Source organism: Salmo salar, chromosome ssa19, assembly GCF_905237065.1.
Source record: "Salmo salar chromosome ssa19, Ssal_v3.1, whole genome shotgun sequence".
Classification (NCBI taxonomy): Eukaryota; Metazoa; Chordata; class Actinopteri; order Salmoniformes; family Salmonidae; genus Salmo; species Salmo salar.
Window position 1 is genome coordinate 74,654,161 of NC_059460.1, and position 17,591 is coordinate 74,671,751.

At 39.5% G+C, this 17,591-nt stretch overlaps 1 protein-coding gene across 2 annotated transcripts; it reads right to left on the reverse strand.

Annotated features, from left to right (window-relative positions):
* Positions 1 to 246: 246 nt before the first annotated feature.
* On the reverse strand, positions 247 to 17,359 carry LOC106579588 (tomoregulin-1). 2 transcript variants are annotated; one of them, XM_014159642.2, is made up of 10 exons: positions 16,639 to 17,359; positions 12,218 to 12,327; positions 11,806 to 11,935; positions 11,643 to 11,669; positions 11,355 to 11,451; positions 8,693 to 8,841; positions 2,129 to 2,185; positions 1,771 to 1,891; positions 1,291 to 1,452; positions 247 to 982 (listed from the first exon to the last, which is right to left on the reverse strand). In XM_014159642.2, the coding sequence occupies exons 1-10, from the start codon at positions 16,838 to 16,840 to the stop codon at positions 952 to 954; spliced, it is 1,086 nt and encodes a 361-aa protein (XP_014015117.1). In that variant the 5' UTR covers positions 16,841 to 17,359; the 3' UTR covers positions 247 to 951. The 2 variants fall into 2 exon arrangements, with proteins under 2 accessions (XP_014015117.1, XP_014015116.1); XM_014159641.2 differs by having other exon boundaries at positions 247 to 985; positions 16,639 to 17,358.
* Positions 17,360 to 17,591: the final 232 nt, after the last annotated feature.

Consider the following 17,591-nt stretch of genomic DNA (forward strand, 5'->3'; position numbering starts at 1 on the left):
GTTCTCAGAATCAGAATAATATTGTGTGTATTATGTAATATGCACATATGTAATAATATTGTGTGTTATGTACTGTATCTGAAAAATGAGTCGGGTTTGACATTAACCCATTATTACTGTAACAATATTACAATCTTATAATAATTTTTAAAAATAATATCACAATAACATTACATGAATATAACTACAGACTTATTCTGGTTCTGTAATTGAACTATTTATACTCATATGAAGACAACATGAGCGTTTGGAACACAGATATTTTAATACCACTGAAATGACATCACTAAACACATTTTCACAGCTCATGCAATATACAGAATCTACAATCAAATATGTTTACAACTATTTCATGAACAATAATACAAACAACATCAGAACATCAAAAACGACAAATTATATATAAAAACATTTAAATTAGTACCTAGTGGGAAAAAGTGTTCCATCCCCGGTATGGTATATTGAAAAGTAACCAAAACAAACTGTACACATCAGCTTATACCTCATTTATAGAAAACTGCATTTGGTATATGGTTGAATTTTGTAAAAACAAAACAAAAACAAAGAAGTAAAATGTACTGAGAGAAAGTCACGAAAGCTGAAGCTAGGTGTCCAAGGTTTGTGTGCCTAAAGCTACCACCACCACCACCTTGCAAACAATGAATGATCAGATAAAAATAGCTGTCCTTTTTCTGCCCGTTGAAAAAAATTATAATGCAGCAGTCTGACAAAAAAGCAGCAAAAGCTGCATATGTCCATAGGGGAGAGAAAAATAAGGCCCCATTATAAAAAAAATTATAAATGTCCATTCAAAATAAAGGAGGCACAAAACAACAGATATCAAAATGCGATCCATGTGGTGCAATCCAAAATGCATTAAAATAAAAAAATAACAAACAGACACATCATCCTGGATGAAGTCCCAGAGGGAAAATGTCCAAGGTGTTGCGTTTATCTTCGTCCCCTCTGGTTTTTGGGACACCTTCTATTTAAAAAGAAAAAATGAATAAAAACAAACTCTACATATTGACTGCCCCTCAAAGTACAGTATTCTGATATTTAGAACTTAAAGAAATATGGAATCAATTACAAAATTAGCATAGTATGTATGCATACACTTTTTTGAAGTGACACATATTTGGCATAGCATCTTCCATAAGACTTGCAAATTCATGCTACTGTCTGTTGTTTACAAAAATGACATAGGCTTATAAAAGACAGAAACATGTAATCTGCTTATCAGAAATGTGTTAATAAGATCACATAGGTCACTTTGGAGAACACACCCACCTTGTGAAACACATGACAACGGCGACGATGATGGCGATCTGTACGGCTCCGATGATGGCCGCTATGAGAACGTAGTGGAGTTTCTGTCCACTGGGAACCACGTACAGGATGTTGAAGTCTTGGATCTCCTCACACTGCTGGCCAGTGTAGCCTGAATCACACCTGGGAAGTCAACCAACCAGGTAGCACTTCATTTCATCATACAGAAATTACCAGGTGTTCACTAAGAAATGACACACAGTAATTACCTAGGAATTAAGAAAAAAAGACACACAGAGCACATCGTCGCTGTCAGATGAAAACATCATCTTCAAAACAGAAAAAACTGTCATATTTTCCCATTAACAAACATACAATTATCAAACATTAGACACTATTTTGAATAAATGTTTACATTTGTAAAAATGTAGTTACAAGGTTTTCATCCGACAGCGACGATATGCAGGTAAGTAAAAAAAAAAGGACACCACATTATCTTACCGGCAGGTGGGGATGCTGTACTTGATTTCACATTGGCCGTGTTCACAGAAGTTGGCGTAGTCCTCTGTGCAGGGGGTGGGGATCTCTCCATAAGCTCTATCCTCCCCTATGTCTGCCGTGTCTTTAAAGGTATAAAGAAAATCGCGGTCATTGATATTGTTTATATACATTTTAATGAGTGAGCTAGGCCTTGTCATCATTTGCAAATCAAACATAACTGAAATGTATCGTCGAGCAGAAATATTATTTGTAGTGATGTAACAGCATTACAACACTATTCCCATATAGACAACATGAACCATGGTCTGAGAGATAAATCAACTACCATAACATCCTAACAGAGTGTGGTAAATCTTACCAAAAAGATCAGTCTTGCTTTTGCTACCATCGTCTTTGTCTTTTTTCTGCCCTTTTTCTGAAAACAAGACACATATTTGTGAGTGCAACACAGACATTGCCCAGTATTGCAACAAGGCCCTTTATCTACTTCCCCTTTAAGGGATAGCAGCATTTTAAATGTGAAATAATTCATTAGGCTACCTTAAAAATAGTTGTTCTACTGTAAGAAGTTGAAGAGAAATTGAATTGGGAGTGACTCAGGGAATCAGTGTTCCAGCTCTTTGTTCTTGGAGTTGGAGAAACGTAATCACAAGGATTATACGACTGATCATAAGAGGCCTGAAAACTGCCCCCAAATTATTTTTATGCCTGGAGCAAGCGGTGGCACGGTCACATTATGGTCTCATCCATAATGCACTCAGTGCTCACTCAGTGCTGGCTTGATAGAGATAGTAATTTACATACATTTCAGCTCCACCTCAAGAATTGAATAGAGGGCCTCCCGGGTAGTGCGGTAGCTGTGCCACCAGAGGCTCTGGGCTCCAGCCCAGGCTCTGTCGCAGCCGGCAGCAACCGGGAGGTCCATGACGGGCCGGGCGCAGTGCACGCTGACACGGTCGCCAGGTGTACGGTGTTTCCTCCGACACATTGGTGCGGCTGGCTTCTGGGTTGGATGGGCATTGTGTCAAGAAGCAGTGCGGCTTGATTGAGTTGTGTTTCGGAGGACGCATGGCTCTCGACCTTTGCCTCTCCAGAGTCCGTACAGGAGTTGCAGCGATGAGACAAGACAGTAACAATTACCAATAAAAAAAGGGGTAAAAAAATAAAAATAAAATAGAAATACTAAATACTAATACTGGTTGATCAACAAACCAGTTATATGATGTGGATTTTGTACAAGTAAGATACTAATAACAAACTAGAAACTAATAACAAACTAATAACCTACAGCACTAGATACTAATAACAAACTAGATACTAATAACAAACTAATAACCTACAGCACTAGATACTAATAACAAACTAGATACTAATAACAAACTAATAACCTACAGCACTAGATACTAATAACAAACTAGATACTAATAACAAACTAATAACCTACAGCACTAGATACTAATAACAAACTAGATACTAATAACAAACTAATAACCTACAGCACTAGATACTAATAACAAACTAGATACTAATAACAAACTAATAACCTACAGTACTGTTTAGGATGCTCATTGACAATAAAACGAGGGGTATGGCGGGTTTCTATTTTGGGTTTCTATTTTGTCGCCGTAGGAGGCTGCTGGTAACTCTGACAGACAGTTACTGTAATGCATGCAATCATTTGCAATGCTCATTTGCATTACCAAATGAAATAAATGACAGATAAGTGGTGAGTGGCTGGGTTTAACTTGAGGGGAATTTGGCCTGTTGAAATGTAGGCTGACACAGGCATGCTTCAGCTTCACTGCATTTAATGGCCCTCCTGCAAGGACTGGCCAACTGCACCGTCAGCAGAAATGCCTCGCAACTGATTTAAGAAGAGATAGACACGTACTGTACATAGGGGTCACATGACAAATGTTGTTAAAACACATATCAGGCTATGCACAACAATTACTATCTGGGAATGAATGTAATAACACCATGGTTGCCAATAACATCACCATGGTTGCCAATAACATCACCATGGTTGCCAATAATATCACCATGGTTGCCAATAATATCACCATGGTTGCCAATAATATCACCATGGTTGCCAATAACATCACCATGGTTGCCAATAACATCACCATGGTTGCCAATAATATCACCATGGTTGCCAATAATATCACCATGGTTGCCAATAATATCACCATGGTTGCCAATAACATCACCATGGTTGCCAATAACATCACCATGGTTGCCAATAATATCACCATGGTTGCCAATAATATCACCATGGTTGCCAATAATATCACCATGGTTGCCAATAACATCACCATGGTTGCCAATAACATCACCATGGTTGCCAATAACATCACCATGGTTGCCAATAATATCACCATGGTTGCCAATAATAACATCATGGTTGCCAATAATAACACCATGGTTGCCAATAACATCACCATGGTTGCCAATACTATCACCATGGTTGCCAATAATATCACCATGGTTGTATACAAGGTGAAATCCCATTATAGGAATACTATAGGAATATTGGAACATCCATAAGTAGTTATTATGGATCCACGGTGGGATGCATTCTTTTCAAGTTTAGATTAATGTGATATGTGGGACAAAACAGTTCATTACATGTGTAAATTGATATTTTAGATCTAGATTTTGGGACATATTTCAAATAGGGCCATTTTTTGTGTGGTATGGCATCGCACTCAGATAAAGAACTACATTGGAAAAATGGCTTTAAACTGATTTTCTAATAAGAATGGATAAACATTTTTGTAGTTCTCTGACCAGCTGGTTGCCCAATGTCCCTGGGTCATAATAATGTGCCCCAAATCCCAACTGTGTGAGATTGGGGTCATGTTCGCATTGTAATGTTAGTGTACAGAAGAAAGAACAATCTCAGGTCTTTTTTATTTGAATCTCAAGCATTGTATAAAGCTGTTGTAAGTAGGGGTGAACCTAATAGACTTAGCTATCACCATGTATAAAGCTGTTTTAAGTAGGGGTGAACCTAATAGACTTAGCTATCACCATGTATAAAGCTGTTGTAAGTAGGGGTGAACCTAATAGACTTAGCTATCACCATGTATAAAGCTGTTGTAAGTAGGGGTGAACCTAATAGACTTAGCTATCACCATGTATAAAGCTGTTTTAAGTAGGGGTGAACCTAATAGACTTAGCTATCACCATGTATAAAGCTGTTGTAAGTAGGGGTGAACCTAATAGACTTAGCTATCACCATGTATAAAGCTGTTGTAAGTAGGGGTGAACCTAATAGACTTAGCTATCACCATGTATAAAGCTGTTTTAAGTAGGGGTGAACCTAATAGACTTAGCTATCACCATGTATAAAGCTGTTGTAAGTAGGGGTGAACCTAATAGACTTAGCTATCACCATGTATAAAGCTGTTTTAAGTAGGGGTGAACCTAATAGACTTAGCTATCACCGTGTATAAAGCTGTTTTAAGTAGGGGTGAACCTAATAGACTTAGCTATCACCATGTATAAAGCTGTTGTAAGTAGGGGTGAACCTAATAGACTTAGCTATCACCATGTATAAAGCTGTTGTAAGTAGGGGTGAACCTAATAGACTTAGCTATCACCATGTATAAAGCTGTTTTAAGTAGGGGTGAACCTAATAGACTTAGCTATCACCATGTATAAAGCTGTTGTAAGTAGGGGTGAACCTAATAGACTTAGCTATCACCATGTATAAAGCTGTTGTAAGTAGGGGTGAACCTAATAGACTTAGCTATCACCATGTATAAAGCTGTTGTAAGTAGGGGTGAACCTAATAGACTTAGCTATCACCATGTATAAAGCTGTTGTAAGTAGGGGTGAACCTAATAGACTTAGCTATCACCGTGTATAAAGCTGTTGTAAGTAGGGGTGAACCTAATAGACTTAGCTATCACCGTGTATAAAGCTGCTGTAAGTAGGGGTGAACCTAATAGACTTAGCTATCACCATGTATAAAGCTGTTGTAAGTAGGGGTGAACCTAATAGACTTAGCTATCACCATGTATAAAGCTGTTGTAAGTAGGGGTGAACCTAATAGACTTAGCTATCACCGTGTATAAAGCTGTTGTAAGTAGGGGTGAACCTAATAGACTTAGCTATCACCGTGTATAAAGCTGTTGTAAGTAGGAATAAACTGTCGTGTAAATTCAAATTAATGAGGAGAGGTCTTGTTATTTCTTCAAACAATCAACCTTTATTTTTGTTAAGAATTGCAGTAATGGAGCTGGTCGACCCTACACTCTGAGGTGGAAGGTGAGAGCTCCAATGACACAAGAAGGGCAGGAACCTTATATAATCAGGCTGTCTTATGTAAGCATATACAAAACACGTGATCTTGTTATGTGTACGTGTGTGGAGAAACAGGAAATTACTCTAGACATAGTTCCTCCTAAATTAGCCAGCAAGCACCTTTTGTTGTCTGCCCAGATGATAGATAGTTTCACACTTACACACCTACACATACACAAGCATGAACCTTTCGCTCAGCAACAGGCTAATACCAGGACAACAGCTTTATCAATGGTTTGGTGGATACAACACTTTGCTCTGCTTTCAGTAGATTAAGAGGAACCAGTTCATTCTCTTCTGACTAATAGGAAACCATAGTTCATGCCGATCAGCTCGTGGCTGTGCGCACAGAACGAACCATAGGGATCTACTTCCCTAGTTAGGTTCCTATACTGAACACACAAGACAGGGTGAAACAGGCCAATATTAGTTCACACACATCTCTATCTTATGTGATCAAGTTTCTTTAACAATCTCAACCGTAATGCCTTAAGCAATTCAGTTTAAGGAAAGATCTTTGAGTATACAAGCATCAGCAAGGTTTAACAGAAATTTCCCTCACAGAACCTAATAGACTTAGCTATCACCATGTATAAAGCTGTTGTAAGTAGGGGTGAACCTAATAGACTTAGCTATCACCATGTATAAAGCTGTTTTAAGTAGGGGTGAACCTAATAGACTTAGCTATCACCGTGTATAAAGCTGTTGTAAGTAGGGGTGAACCTAATAGACTTAGCTATCACCATGTATAAAGCTGTTTTAAGTAGGGGTGAACCTAATAGACTTAGCTATCACCATGTATAAAGCTGTTTTAAGTAGGGGTGAACCTAATAGACTTAGCGATCACCATGTATAAAGCTGTTGTAAGTAGGGGTGAACCTAATAGACTTAGCTATCACCATGTATAAAGCTGTTTTAAGTAGGGGTGAACCTAATAGACTTAGCTATCACCATGTATAAAGCTGTTGTAAGTAGGGGTGAACCTAATAGACTTAGCTATCACCATGTATAAAGCTGTTTTAAGTAGGGGTGAACCTAATAGACTTAGCTATCACCATGTATAAAGCTGTTGTAAGTAGGGGTGAACCTAATAGACTTAGCTATCACCGTGTATAAAGCTGTTGTAAGTAGGGGTGAACCTAATAGACTTAGCTATCACCGTGTATAAAGCTGTTGTAAGTAGGGGTGAACCTAATAGACTTAGCTATCACCATGTATAAAGCTGTTGTAAGTAGGGGTGAACCTAATAGACTTAGCTATCACCATGTATAAAGCTGTTGTAAGTAGGGGTGAACCTAATAGACTTAGCTATCACCATGTATAAAGCTGTTTTAAGTAGGGGTGAACCTAATAGACTTAGCTATCACCATGTATAAAGCTGTTGTAAGTAGGGGTGAACCTAATAGACTTAGCTATCACCATGTATAAAGCTGTTGTAAGTAGGGGTGAACCTAATAGACTTAGCTATCACCATGTATAAAGCTGTTGTAAGTAGGGGTGAACCTAATAGACTTAGCTATCACCATGTATAAAGCTGTTGTAAGTAGGGGTGAACTTAATAGACTTAGCTATCACCGTGTATAAAGCTGTTGTAAGTAGGGGTGAACCTAATAGACTTAGCTATCACCGTGTATAAAGCTGTTGTAAGTAGGGGTGAACCTAATAGACTTAGCTATCACCGTGTATAAAGCTGTTGTAAGTAGGGGTGAACCTAATAGACTTAGCTATCACCGTGTATAAAGCTGTTGTAAGTAGGGGTGAACCTAATAGACTTAGCTATCACCATGTATAAAGCTGTTGTAAGTAGGGGTGAACCTAATAGACTTAGCTATCACCATGTATAAAGCTGTTTTAAGTAGGGGTGAACCTAATAGACTTAGCTATCACCGTGTATAAAGCTGTTGTAAGTAGGGGTGAACCTAATAGACTTAGCTATCACCATGTATAAAGCTGTTGTAAGTAGGGGTGAACCTAATAGACTTAGCTATCACCATGTATAAAGCTGTTGTAAGTAGGGGTGAACTTAATAGACTTAGCTATCACCATGTATAAAGCTGTTGTAAGTAGGGGTGAACCTAATAGACTTAACTATCACCGTATACTGTAGCATAGCATAGTGCACGGTCATAGTGAGAATCAATCAACCAATTAGAGTGGGGATCATATTTGAATTGCCCTTCCTGTGTTCACAACAGAGGCATTAGAGTTTGACATTAACTAGTCATCATATAGGTCACTGGCTGTGTAGAGTGATGCAGGGGAAAGTCATGACTTGGAAGGAGGGATGTTAATATTAACACACTATGCATCAGGAATATCAGGACTGGCACCAGAAACACAGGGGACGATATCTAGGACATTATATTCAACATGAAGGTATTATATCATCTACACTAAAAATCTCAGTCAAATATAAAATTGTGATTTCTTCTTCCCTGAGAATGAAAAATAAATGAAATCCATCGAAAGCCCAATGTTTCCCCCCCTGACATAATCCTCTTTATAATACAATACAATATAATAATGCAATGCAATGCAGGGTAAATGCAGTATATTGGACATAAAATTACATGTTTCTAAATTACATTTTAAGATGAAAATGTGGCATTACCTGGACATCTCCCCAGATGCTTCACGTCAATCTTCACCTGCTTCAAGCACGATGCCTCTCTTACGTGACAGGGGGCACTGTAGGAGTTTCCGTCTGTTCCACACACCGGGTTGTCATTATGGCCACTGCAGTCAATGTTGCACATGCACCTGAGTGTCGAAGAAAACATTTATATAAGCAACTGTTTAATGATCACTGTACGAACACTGTACGAACACTGTATTAACACCATTAACACTGTATTAACACCATTAACACTGTATTAACACCATTAACACTGTATTAACACCATTAACACTGTATTAACACCATTAACACTGTATTAACACTGCAACATTAAAAGCTCTAAACATACACCATCAATCAAACGGAATCGAATGTGACAACCCAGGACCTCAGTATATGGAGAAAATAACAGAAGATTTGGAAGGAGGACTAGCGGTCGCTAAGGATTCAGATAATTGGGACCCAAATAAAGAAGTCCCCCTTTCAGAAACTACTGGTTGCACAATAACATACCTTTGAAAACAATGTGTTTTTCCAACAACTTTAGCATCCCACCAACTTTTTTCCACCTTTTCTTTATATCTGAACAGTGTTGCCGGTATCAAAGCCGAAACTTTTATTTCTGCAAACCGACCTAGCCATGATTGAGGTAAAGTTCTGCCTATGGCTGAGTATGAAATGTAGCCGTAATGCTGAGACGGCATTGGCACGCACTATGCTCTGGTTGCTAGGCAGCACCCGTTATTACTATCCTCCTGGCAGTTGTACACTTTGCGAGGCATGTCACCACACACACTGTTTTCTTAACCACAACTGGATGGATCCATAAATAATTACTGTGGAAATAAATATTACTGAATGGCGAAAATACTGGAATAAAGTAGGCTAATGCAATTGAAGGCATCAAATGATTGGTTACTGAAACTCCTAAAGTCATCTAATTGTTATAATACATTTGAAGCAATAGCAACTATTTCAGCACCGTTTTGTGCTGCTTTGAGACAAGTGTGGGGATCAATCAATGTCATATTATTATCAGTTTGGATATTAGTTAGGCAACAATTAGGCTGTGGAAATGTTAGCTAAGTTGAAGTGAGTGCTGCTCATGATCACCTTGTCTAGTTGGTTCATTCATTAGCACTGGTCAGAACATTTTGCCAGCATGTTATGTAACTTAACAAGTGGATCATTTTTCTCTTCACTCGCAGTCGCTTAGTGGCCTAGGCCTACTCCTGACCAAAATCCTGTGACTTGTCTAAATCAATCAATGTGATTTTGCTTCACTGAATATCCGTCTGTATATTTGGTTAATTCTCTGGCTGGGCAGACAAGTGGAAGTGGTATAGTTCATCTATCACCGATCAGAAACATTTAGCATGCTGTAATGTAGCCTAAATCAACTGTAGGTCTATCACCGATCAGAAACATTTAGCATGCTGTAATGTAACCTACATCAACTGTAGATCTATCACCGATCAGAAACATTTAGCATGCTGTAATGTAGCCTACATCAACTGTAGGTCTATCACCGATCAGAAACATTTAGCCTGCTGTAATGTAGCCTACATCAACTGTAGGTCTATCACCGATCAGAAACATTTAGCATGCTGTAATGTAGCCTACATCAACTGTAGGTCTATCACCGATCAGAAACATTTAGCATGCTGTAATGTAGCCTACATCAACTGTAGGTCTATCACCGATCAGAAACATTTAGCATGCTGTAATGTAGCCTACATCAACTGTAGGTCTATCACCGATCAGAAACATTTAGCATGCTGTAATGTAACCTACATCAACTGTAGGTCTATCACCGATCAGAAACATTTAGCATGCTGTAATGTAGCCTACATCAACTGTAGATCTATTATTTTGCTCAATCAACTAAAAGCAACTCCAAATGCCTGCAGAGTTTGTGAAATATAAACACGAAATTCACATGCTTTTGAAAATGTACAATAGATAGGTATTATTTTGGTATCGTGATGAAGATACTCTCAATGTAAGACACTACGCCTGCTCCCTAACAAAGCAGAATGAGGTCAGGAAAAATACAAAACGTGGATAATAAAAGCATGGGTTCAGTTTAAAAATACCACTTTTTTTAACTGACAGCAATTCCACACGCTGCCGTGATGCAAGTTGTATGGGAAAAGTATTATTTGTGTTTGTTCATTATATTCTTAGCCTTCTGTAAAATATATGAGTGTTTACTGTGATCAGGGTAGTCTAAGTCTTGTCTGTTTAATGAACTAAAAATAACTATTGTTCTCCTGTGTATGGCACAGCCATGTATCCTATAGGATGCACAGACCAGTAACATAATTCAACTCAAAATATGGCATTCTAATCTTATAAAAATACATTTTATTAGTCTTATAATGTTTCTTAGGACCTGCCTAGAAAATAATGGATTTCTTTGTAATGGTGTATATTTAATAGATTTATTCAAATCCACCACATCAGCCCAAGTCTAGTCACATTCCTAAACGTACCGGCAAGTGCACGGGAGATATAAAAAGCTTTTCCTGGAAAGGATGTGGCAAAAATGGGCCTGTATGAATTGGGTTCTAAAAAACATTGCCTGATTTATTTTATAGGCAACATACCGTGAAGTCTTTCTGTAAAGGGTGTAATTCCAGAAGAAAGTACTCACAAGATATCCTCAGAGTCCACATCGCATTCTGCTCCAAACTTGCAGGTGCCACATTTTGTAGGCTTTTTCCCTCTGCCTGTGCCTGATCCTTCATCATCTGTAGGAGAGGAGTATAACAAAAATGCGCTGTTAGCTGTCAACAAAGTTAATATTGTTCCATTAGTGTTTGGATTTGCAAAGCTTTTATTTTAGCAAGTTATTTTTAGCAAGCTCTTTCTGTAACATTGTAACATGGGTTGGCAAGTCCAACTTATTAAAGTGAAGCAAGAACAAGTTACAGCACTATACCTCCATCACCCGATCCAGAACTGCCATCTGTGAGTTAGAGCATAGAAAATGAGTTGGTTTCAGCTTAATCTAAATGAGTAATAAGGCAATGACTAGGGACAGTTTAGAGTGAGAAAAAAGTGATCTCAAAGATCTATGCGGTCTGCTGCATCCTGACACTCACCGGTAGCGCAGGGCCCTTCAGAGACCTGTGATATGGACTTCTGCTGCTTGCACGCTGCTCTCCTCATGAAGCACTCGTTCTGGAAGGTGTCTCCGTTGGACCCACAAACAGAGATGTACTTCTTAGAGCACTGGAACACAACGGGTAATGGTAGGATGTTAGAGTTACTGAACCACCGTAGCCTAGACCTAACCATTTCTGAGGACAGGAACCTGAAAGCGCATATAACATTTTTAATGCCTATAGACTTCAGAAATAATTTATAAGCAAATGCCATGCTAACGGACGGCGAAGCGTTGTGCCACATTTGGATGAGCCATTCCTGCTTGCTTTCTTGCTCATGGTAATGGTGATGGCAGTCTTATTTCACAACAGAGAACATGATAGCATTTTTTCCCACTGTGTTACTTACATGGAACTGGCAGACACATTTCAGGTCAGCCCCGTTCTCTCGACAGGTTCCACCGTAGCGACATGTTGCAGCATCACATACTCTCAGGTCACTCTTCTTCTCAGACGCATCTGTAAAAAACAAGGTGTTCTTATCAGCAAGGCAGTGAAATACCATTATTTTACAAAGAAATTAAGTAGAGATATATTTTCCAGTTTACAATAAAACCACCTAAATATTTTGGACAATGTATCTAGTGTAGGCTACCAGTATCCATGTGATAGAGCTTTTCTATCTTTGAAAATAACATGTGAATAATTTAGCCTAATATCTTTTTTTACTAAGAGAATATGAAATAGTGTATAATTCATGTTCCAAAACACACCCTCAACTTCCCACTCAAATTTGTACACAAACACAGTATTTTCCCTCATTTGTATCTTACCTTAAATACAGTTAGCCTGGAATCCAAATCCATATGCTTTGTTTCACCATGAAACTGAGTAAATCAGTTAGGATTCCAGGCTAAAATCCAGTATGAACCAAAGCTAATGAATTCCTGGCAACTCAAGAGTCATGGACACTCCTTCCAGTAATGACTTTCATCACTTGTAAAAGCTCCAAAGCCAATAACAAGCTTCCCCTTTAGCCAAAAATACACTTCAACATCTCTCATACTGGACAGTATTTATCAGAGGAAGGAGAAACCAAAATCAATGGCACTAAAAGAGCGAAGATCCGGGTCGTTAGCAGCACATAGCCACCGGACTGCTTCACTACAACACATCAATAGCAGTAATCTCATCACTTCGTCAATGGGTCTACTAATGAGAGATCTGGTACAGAGAGAGCTGAGCTACACCTCATTCAGAAAGACAGTGCTATGAGCATTGTGCAACAGTCTCTGCCCAGTATAATTGGACTGAGAAATTGTGCCACTAGTCATTCGGACCATTCAGCCCTCATTAACAAATGCCTTGGCATTACTGATCACGGGAGTCCAAAGCCAAGTACGACCAACAGGGACCTAGATAGTTGACCAGAAAATATTGGAGGAGAAGGCAATGTGAGAATCTTTAATCGGGAGCTGAAGCACATTATGTGTAAGAAGCATCACTGATAGGATTGATGAGGATTTCAGGTAGCCAAGGTAGACTTACCAGCACAGAGCCAGGTATGCCATCACAATGTGTACGGAATGATGTGTTATGTAATCCTGATATTTAGTGAAAACAAAGCCAGTGCTGTACAACCGGTAGGCTTTCAGTAAACTGTTTAATTCCCCCTGTTGACATGCAGTTGCAGTATATTTGGTTTTTTCCCTAGCTTTGATAACTACAGCAGGAGTGGGAAATGATTGTTGTACTAGAACAACTGTAGGTTCATGGACACCCTGAGGGAGAGTGTTTGACTCCGGAGGAAAGGTAAACACTGAGCTCTAATGGAGGAGTGAAAAGGCCTTCCCAGCCTTCCAGGCAGGTTTGACAGCAGCCATTTACATCCTCCTGGGGTCAACAGCGTTATCTCCTAGCCTTCCTATAAACTAGCAGCACATTGGAAAACCCCTGGCCTGTGAGATTTAGAGGGTGTGGGGGGGGAGATGCAGAGAGAGAGAGGAAGAGAAACATAGGAGAGAGGGAAAGAAAGAGAGAGAGAAAAGGAGAGGTGATGGGAATGGAAGAATCCTACTGCACTGAGGTTTGACCTGAAGTTCCCTTCTGTTCTTGTTGCCAGTCCCCATGAGAGAAAACCATTTTCAACACACATGATCTGCAATAGGAGCTTTATCCAATAGTTTGAGACAGGTAAACGCACCACAGGGGCTAATAACCCAACCTTTGAACAAATGGGAGGCAAAGTAGTTCCATGCCAAAGATTATCATCAGCCATTCCTAACAATTAGCTCCTCTTCTCAATAGACCAGTCTGTTACTGATAGGCAGTCCTGTGTAGCTCAGTTGGTAGAGTATGTCACTTGCAACTACAGGGTTGTGGGGGACCAGTACAAAGAAAGTATGAAAATGTACGCTCTGGATAAGAGCGTCTGCTAAATTACTAGAGTGTAAAAATGTTACTCAACCAATGGTCCCAGTCTCAGTTATAAAGGCAGCTATCCCCCATCTCAGTCACCCTGTACATAAAGGACCAAACTGCTAATTTCCTCATTAAAGTCACACCCTGGGGTCCTGAAGCTAGACGATTTAAATACAGGTCCTGACCTAAAACTCCTCTGTAATCAACAAATAGCACCACTGTATAGGATCAGAAGTCTTCAAAACACTGCAGTAGTCAGAGAGCATTTACAAGCATTTCACCACACCCGCGATAACATTTTATTTTATTTGAGCAGGACCAGGCCTAGAATTCAGTCAAACAGCATTGATCCTGACCAGCACTATAGAAGCATTAGTAATGTAAGTATGGTAATTATTGCTGTTTTGCCAATATTTGTTCTTTACAGACATTTTAGTCATTTAGCAGATGCTCTTATCCAGAGCGACTTACAGTAGTGAATGCATACATTTTATTTTCACTGGTTCCCCGTGGGGAATCAAACGGACAACCCTGGTGTTGCAAGCTCTATGCTCTACCAACTCAGCTACAGCAGAGCAGCAGTGCAGGTTCACAACAACCATGCTCTGACAAATAAAATCAGTGTTTCTCAGTGAAAGTGGGGAAATGCCACAATTCACTGTATTAAAAGGTACAGTTAACTCCAAAATGTAAATTTTGTCAGATATTTTTTAGAAGTAGTCTAATGTCAGGTCAAGCTTAATCCACGTCCCACATGATCAGATGTGTGACCTAGATCCAGCTAAATGCCTCAACCTGAAAACGATGGAAAAGATAAACGCACCAAAAAAAAGCCAGGAAATATGGTGCTTGTATTTTCCATTCAATTCTGAAAGGAATTTCACCCTTTATATCTGGGAGATCTATGGTTGCTACGGTCACATCTGCTATGGGGTTTTCTGAGCCTGATCAGCACCCAATTATAGGTTGTTTTCATGAGCTGTGAAGAACAACCAGGACCATGGGGAAAAGGAATGGCTCTGTTTATTGAAGGAAGTGAATCGGGTGAGCAGCGAAAGTAAATAAATAGCTTAACACGAGGAAAACAACGACTATTGGTTTTATCAGGAAAGCTACGCCGACATGCTCTTCTTTAGAAATCGGAATGCTTTGAAATGAAAAGTAAAACCCTAGGTTACTTAACGAATACCATACATATAGGCCTCCATTAAAAACAGATGCTATGTGAACACACAGGGCAATTGGGATTAGGTAGGGGTGGAAATAGATCCACATTGTGTTTCCATTCATCTCTAATGTCATCAAGCATAGGCCAAATCATAGGTCAAATCTGGTTCCTCTCTAGATTTCTTCCTAGGCCACGTTAATAAATGGATCACTAGTCACTTTAATAATGCCACTTGAAAAATGTTTACATATCTTGCATTACTCATCTCATATGTATATACTGTATTCTATACTATCTATTGCATCTTAGCCTATGCCGTTCTGTCATTGCTCATCCATATATTTATATTTCTATATTCTTAATTCCATTCCTTTACTTAGATTTGTGTGTATTAGGTAGTTGTTGTGGAATTGTTAGGTTATATTACTTGTTAGATATTGCTGCACTGTCAGAACTAGAAGCACAAGCATTTCGCTACACTCCCAATAACATGTGCTAACCATGTGTATGTGACTAATAACATTTGATTTGATTTTGATTTGATTTAGGTTCCTGCATTTTCTGGGGAGTTTTTCCTAGCCACCATGCTTCTACATCTGCATTGCTTGCTGTCTGGGGTTTTAGGCTGAGTTTCTGTATAAGCACTTTGTGACATCTGATGATGTAAAAAGGGCTTTATAAATATTTGTGATTGATTGAAAGTCACACTGAATGTTGTCTTCCATCCAGATCATCCTGATGGTGGAACCCCACCCCCCAGTTTGACCAATGATGCCACTGTATTACTCCTAACCAGGAAACTGAGTACTGGCAGTTTCCATTTAATAATGAACCACAACCAAAGAGAGCAGGACAATCCAGGGTGGGGTTCACAGATGGAAATTATTTCCCTGCATGCACCTCACCAGAGGGGACAGATCGAGGCATCCCCCAAATATACATAGGCCTAACAAATCACATTTCTCAAAAAACATGCATTGATCCAAAGAGATTCCGCTAATGAAGCAGGGCCACTCAGTGCCGTATTTCCGACTAATTCAGACTAAGTGAGCATGATGTTCTTTGTCTGCTGGTCAAGGATGCCCAATTACCGAGCAGCGTTCATTCAGCAAGGAGGATAACCTACCTCCTGAGGTCCTATGTAGCAAAAACACATCAAGTGCTTGATTAACCCAAATGATTCCCCTAGAAGAACTTGCTTTGTCAAAGTGAACTGATAAAGTAAATGTGTTGATACTCACCTAGGCAGCCCTTGCCTTTTCCTGAGACACATTCGCTGCTCTGAGAGTATGAAGCTTGTGCTCCAGGCAGTGTAGAGACGGCCAAAAGGCAGAGGACCAAGGAGATAAAACGGCCTGTCGAGGGTCCGTGAGATGAGAGGGGATATCCTCTGGACATGATGCTTACAATGCTGTGTAGAATGGACACACTGTCGTTTCCCATGTTTCCTAACCTATGCTTTTTTCTAATTGCAGAAATATTCCAACGAATCCACCAGATGTGTATGGACACCCAACGAACAAAACGCGATGTTATTTGGAAACGGTTCCACCCACGGCTAAAAAAAAGGTTTCATCTCCAACGCAGAAAGGGGATTTTCTCCCAGGATAGCCATAAAAAAAACACCATTATCTCGGACTTTAGCACACAAATCGCATAAACCAAATGTCGGGTTGACTCTACTGGTCGCTCGACTGACCGTCGTACAGATAGGGTGTGCGATCATGGGCTATTTTGACTGTCGCCTTTACCTTTGACGTGCCTGCCTTTCTCTATTTTATCCCAGCGGAAAATATCCCTGGTTAAAATGTCCCTCCTTCATCAACACAATCCCAGCAAAGGCGAAAATATATTGTGTTGTTGTAGCAATTTACCCAGACAATGTCCTAGTGAGGTTTTGTGTATCACCATCAACAAAGGACTTCGGCGAAGCTTGGGGATCACATGACGCGAGACCACCCCCATCATTGAAGCACGCTTTGAGATGGGGGGGCAATATAACCCCTTCTAAATAAAATATGTGTGGGGAGGGGATGCCGGTTGGACCCTGGTGGGACACGTTATAACGCGACAGTTACTAATCCTGTATAAAGCCTACCACCTATGAGACCAGGCGGAGGTTACAGCCTAAGCCTAAACTTGATTTTGTTAACATGGAAATTAAGACAATTAGGCCTGAAGAAATTAGAATTAT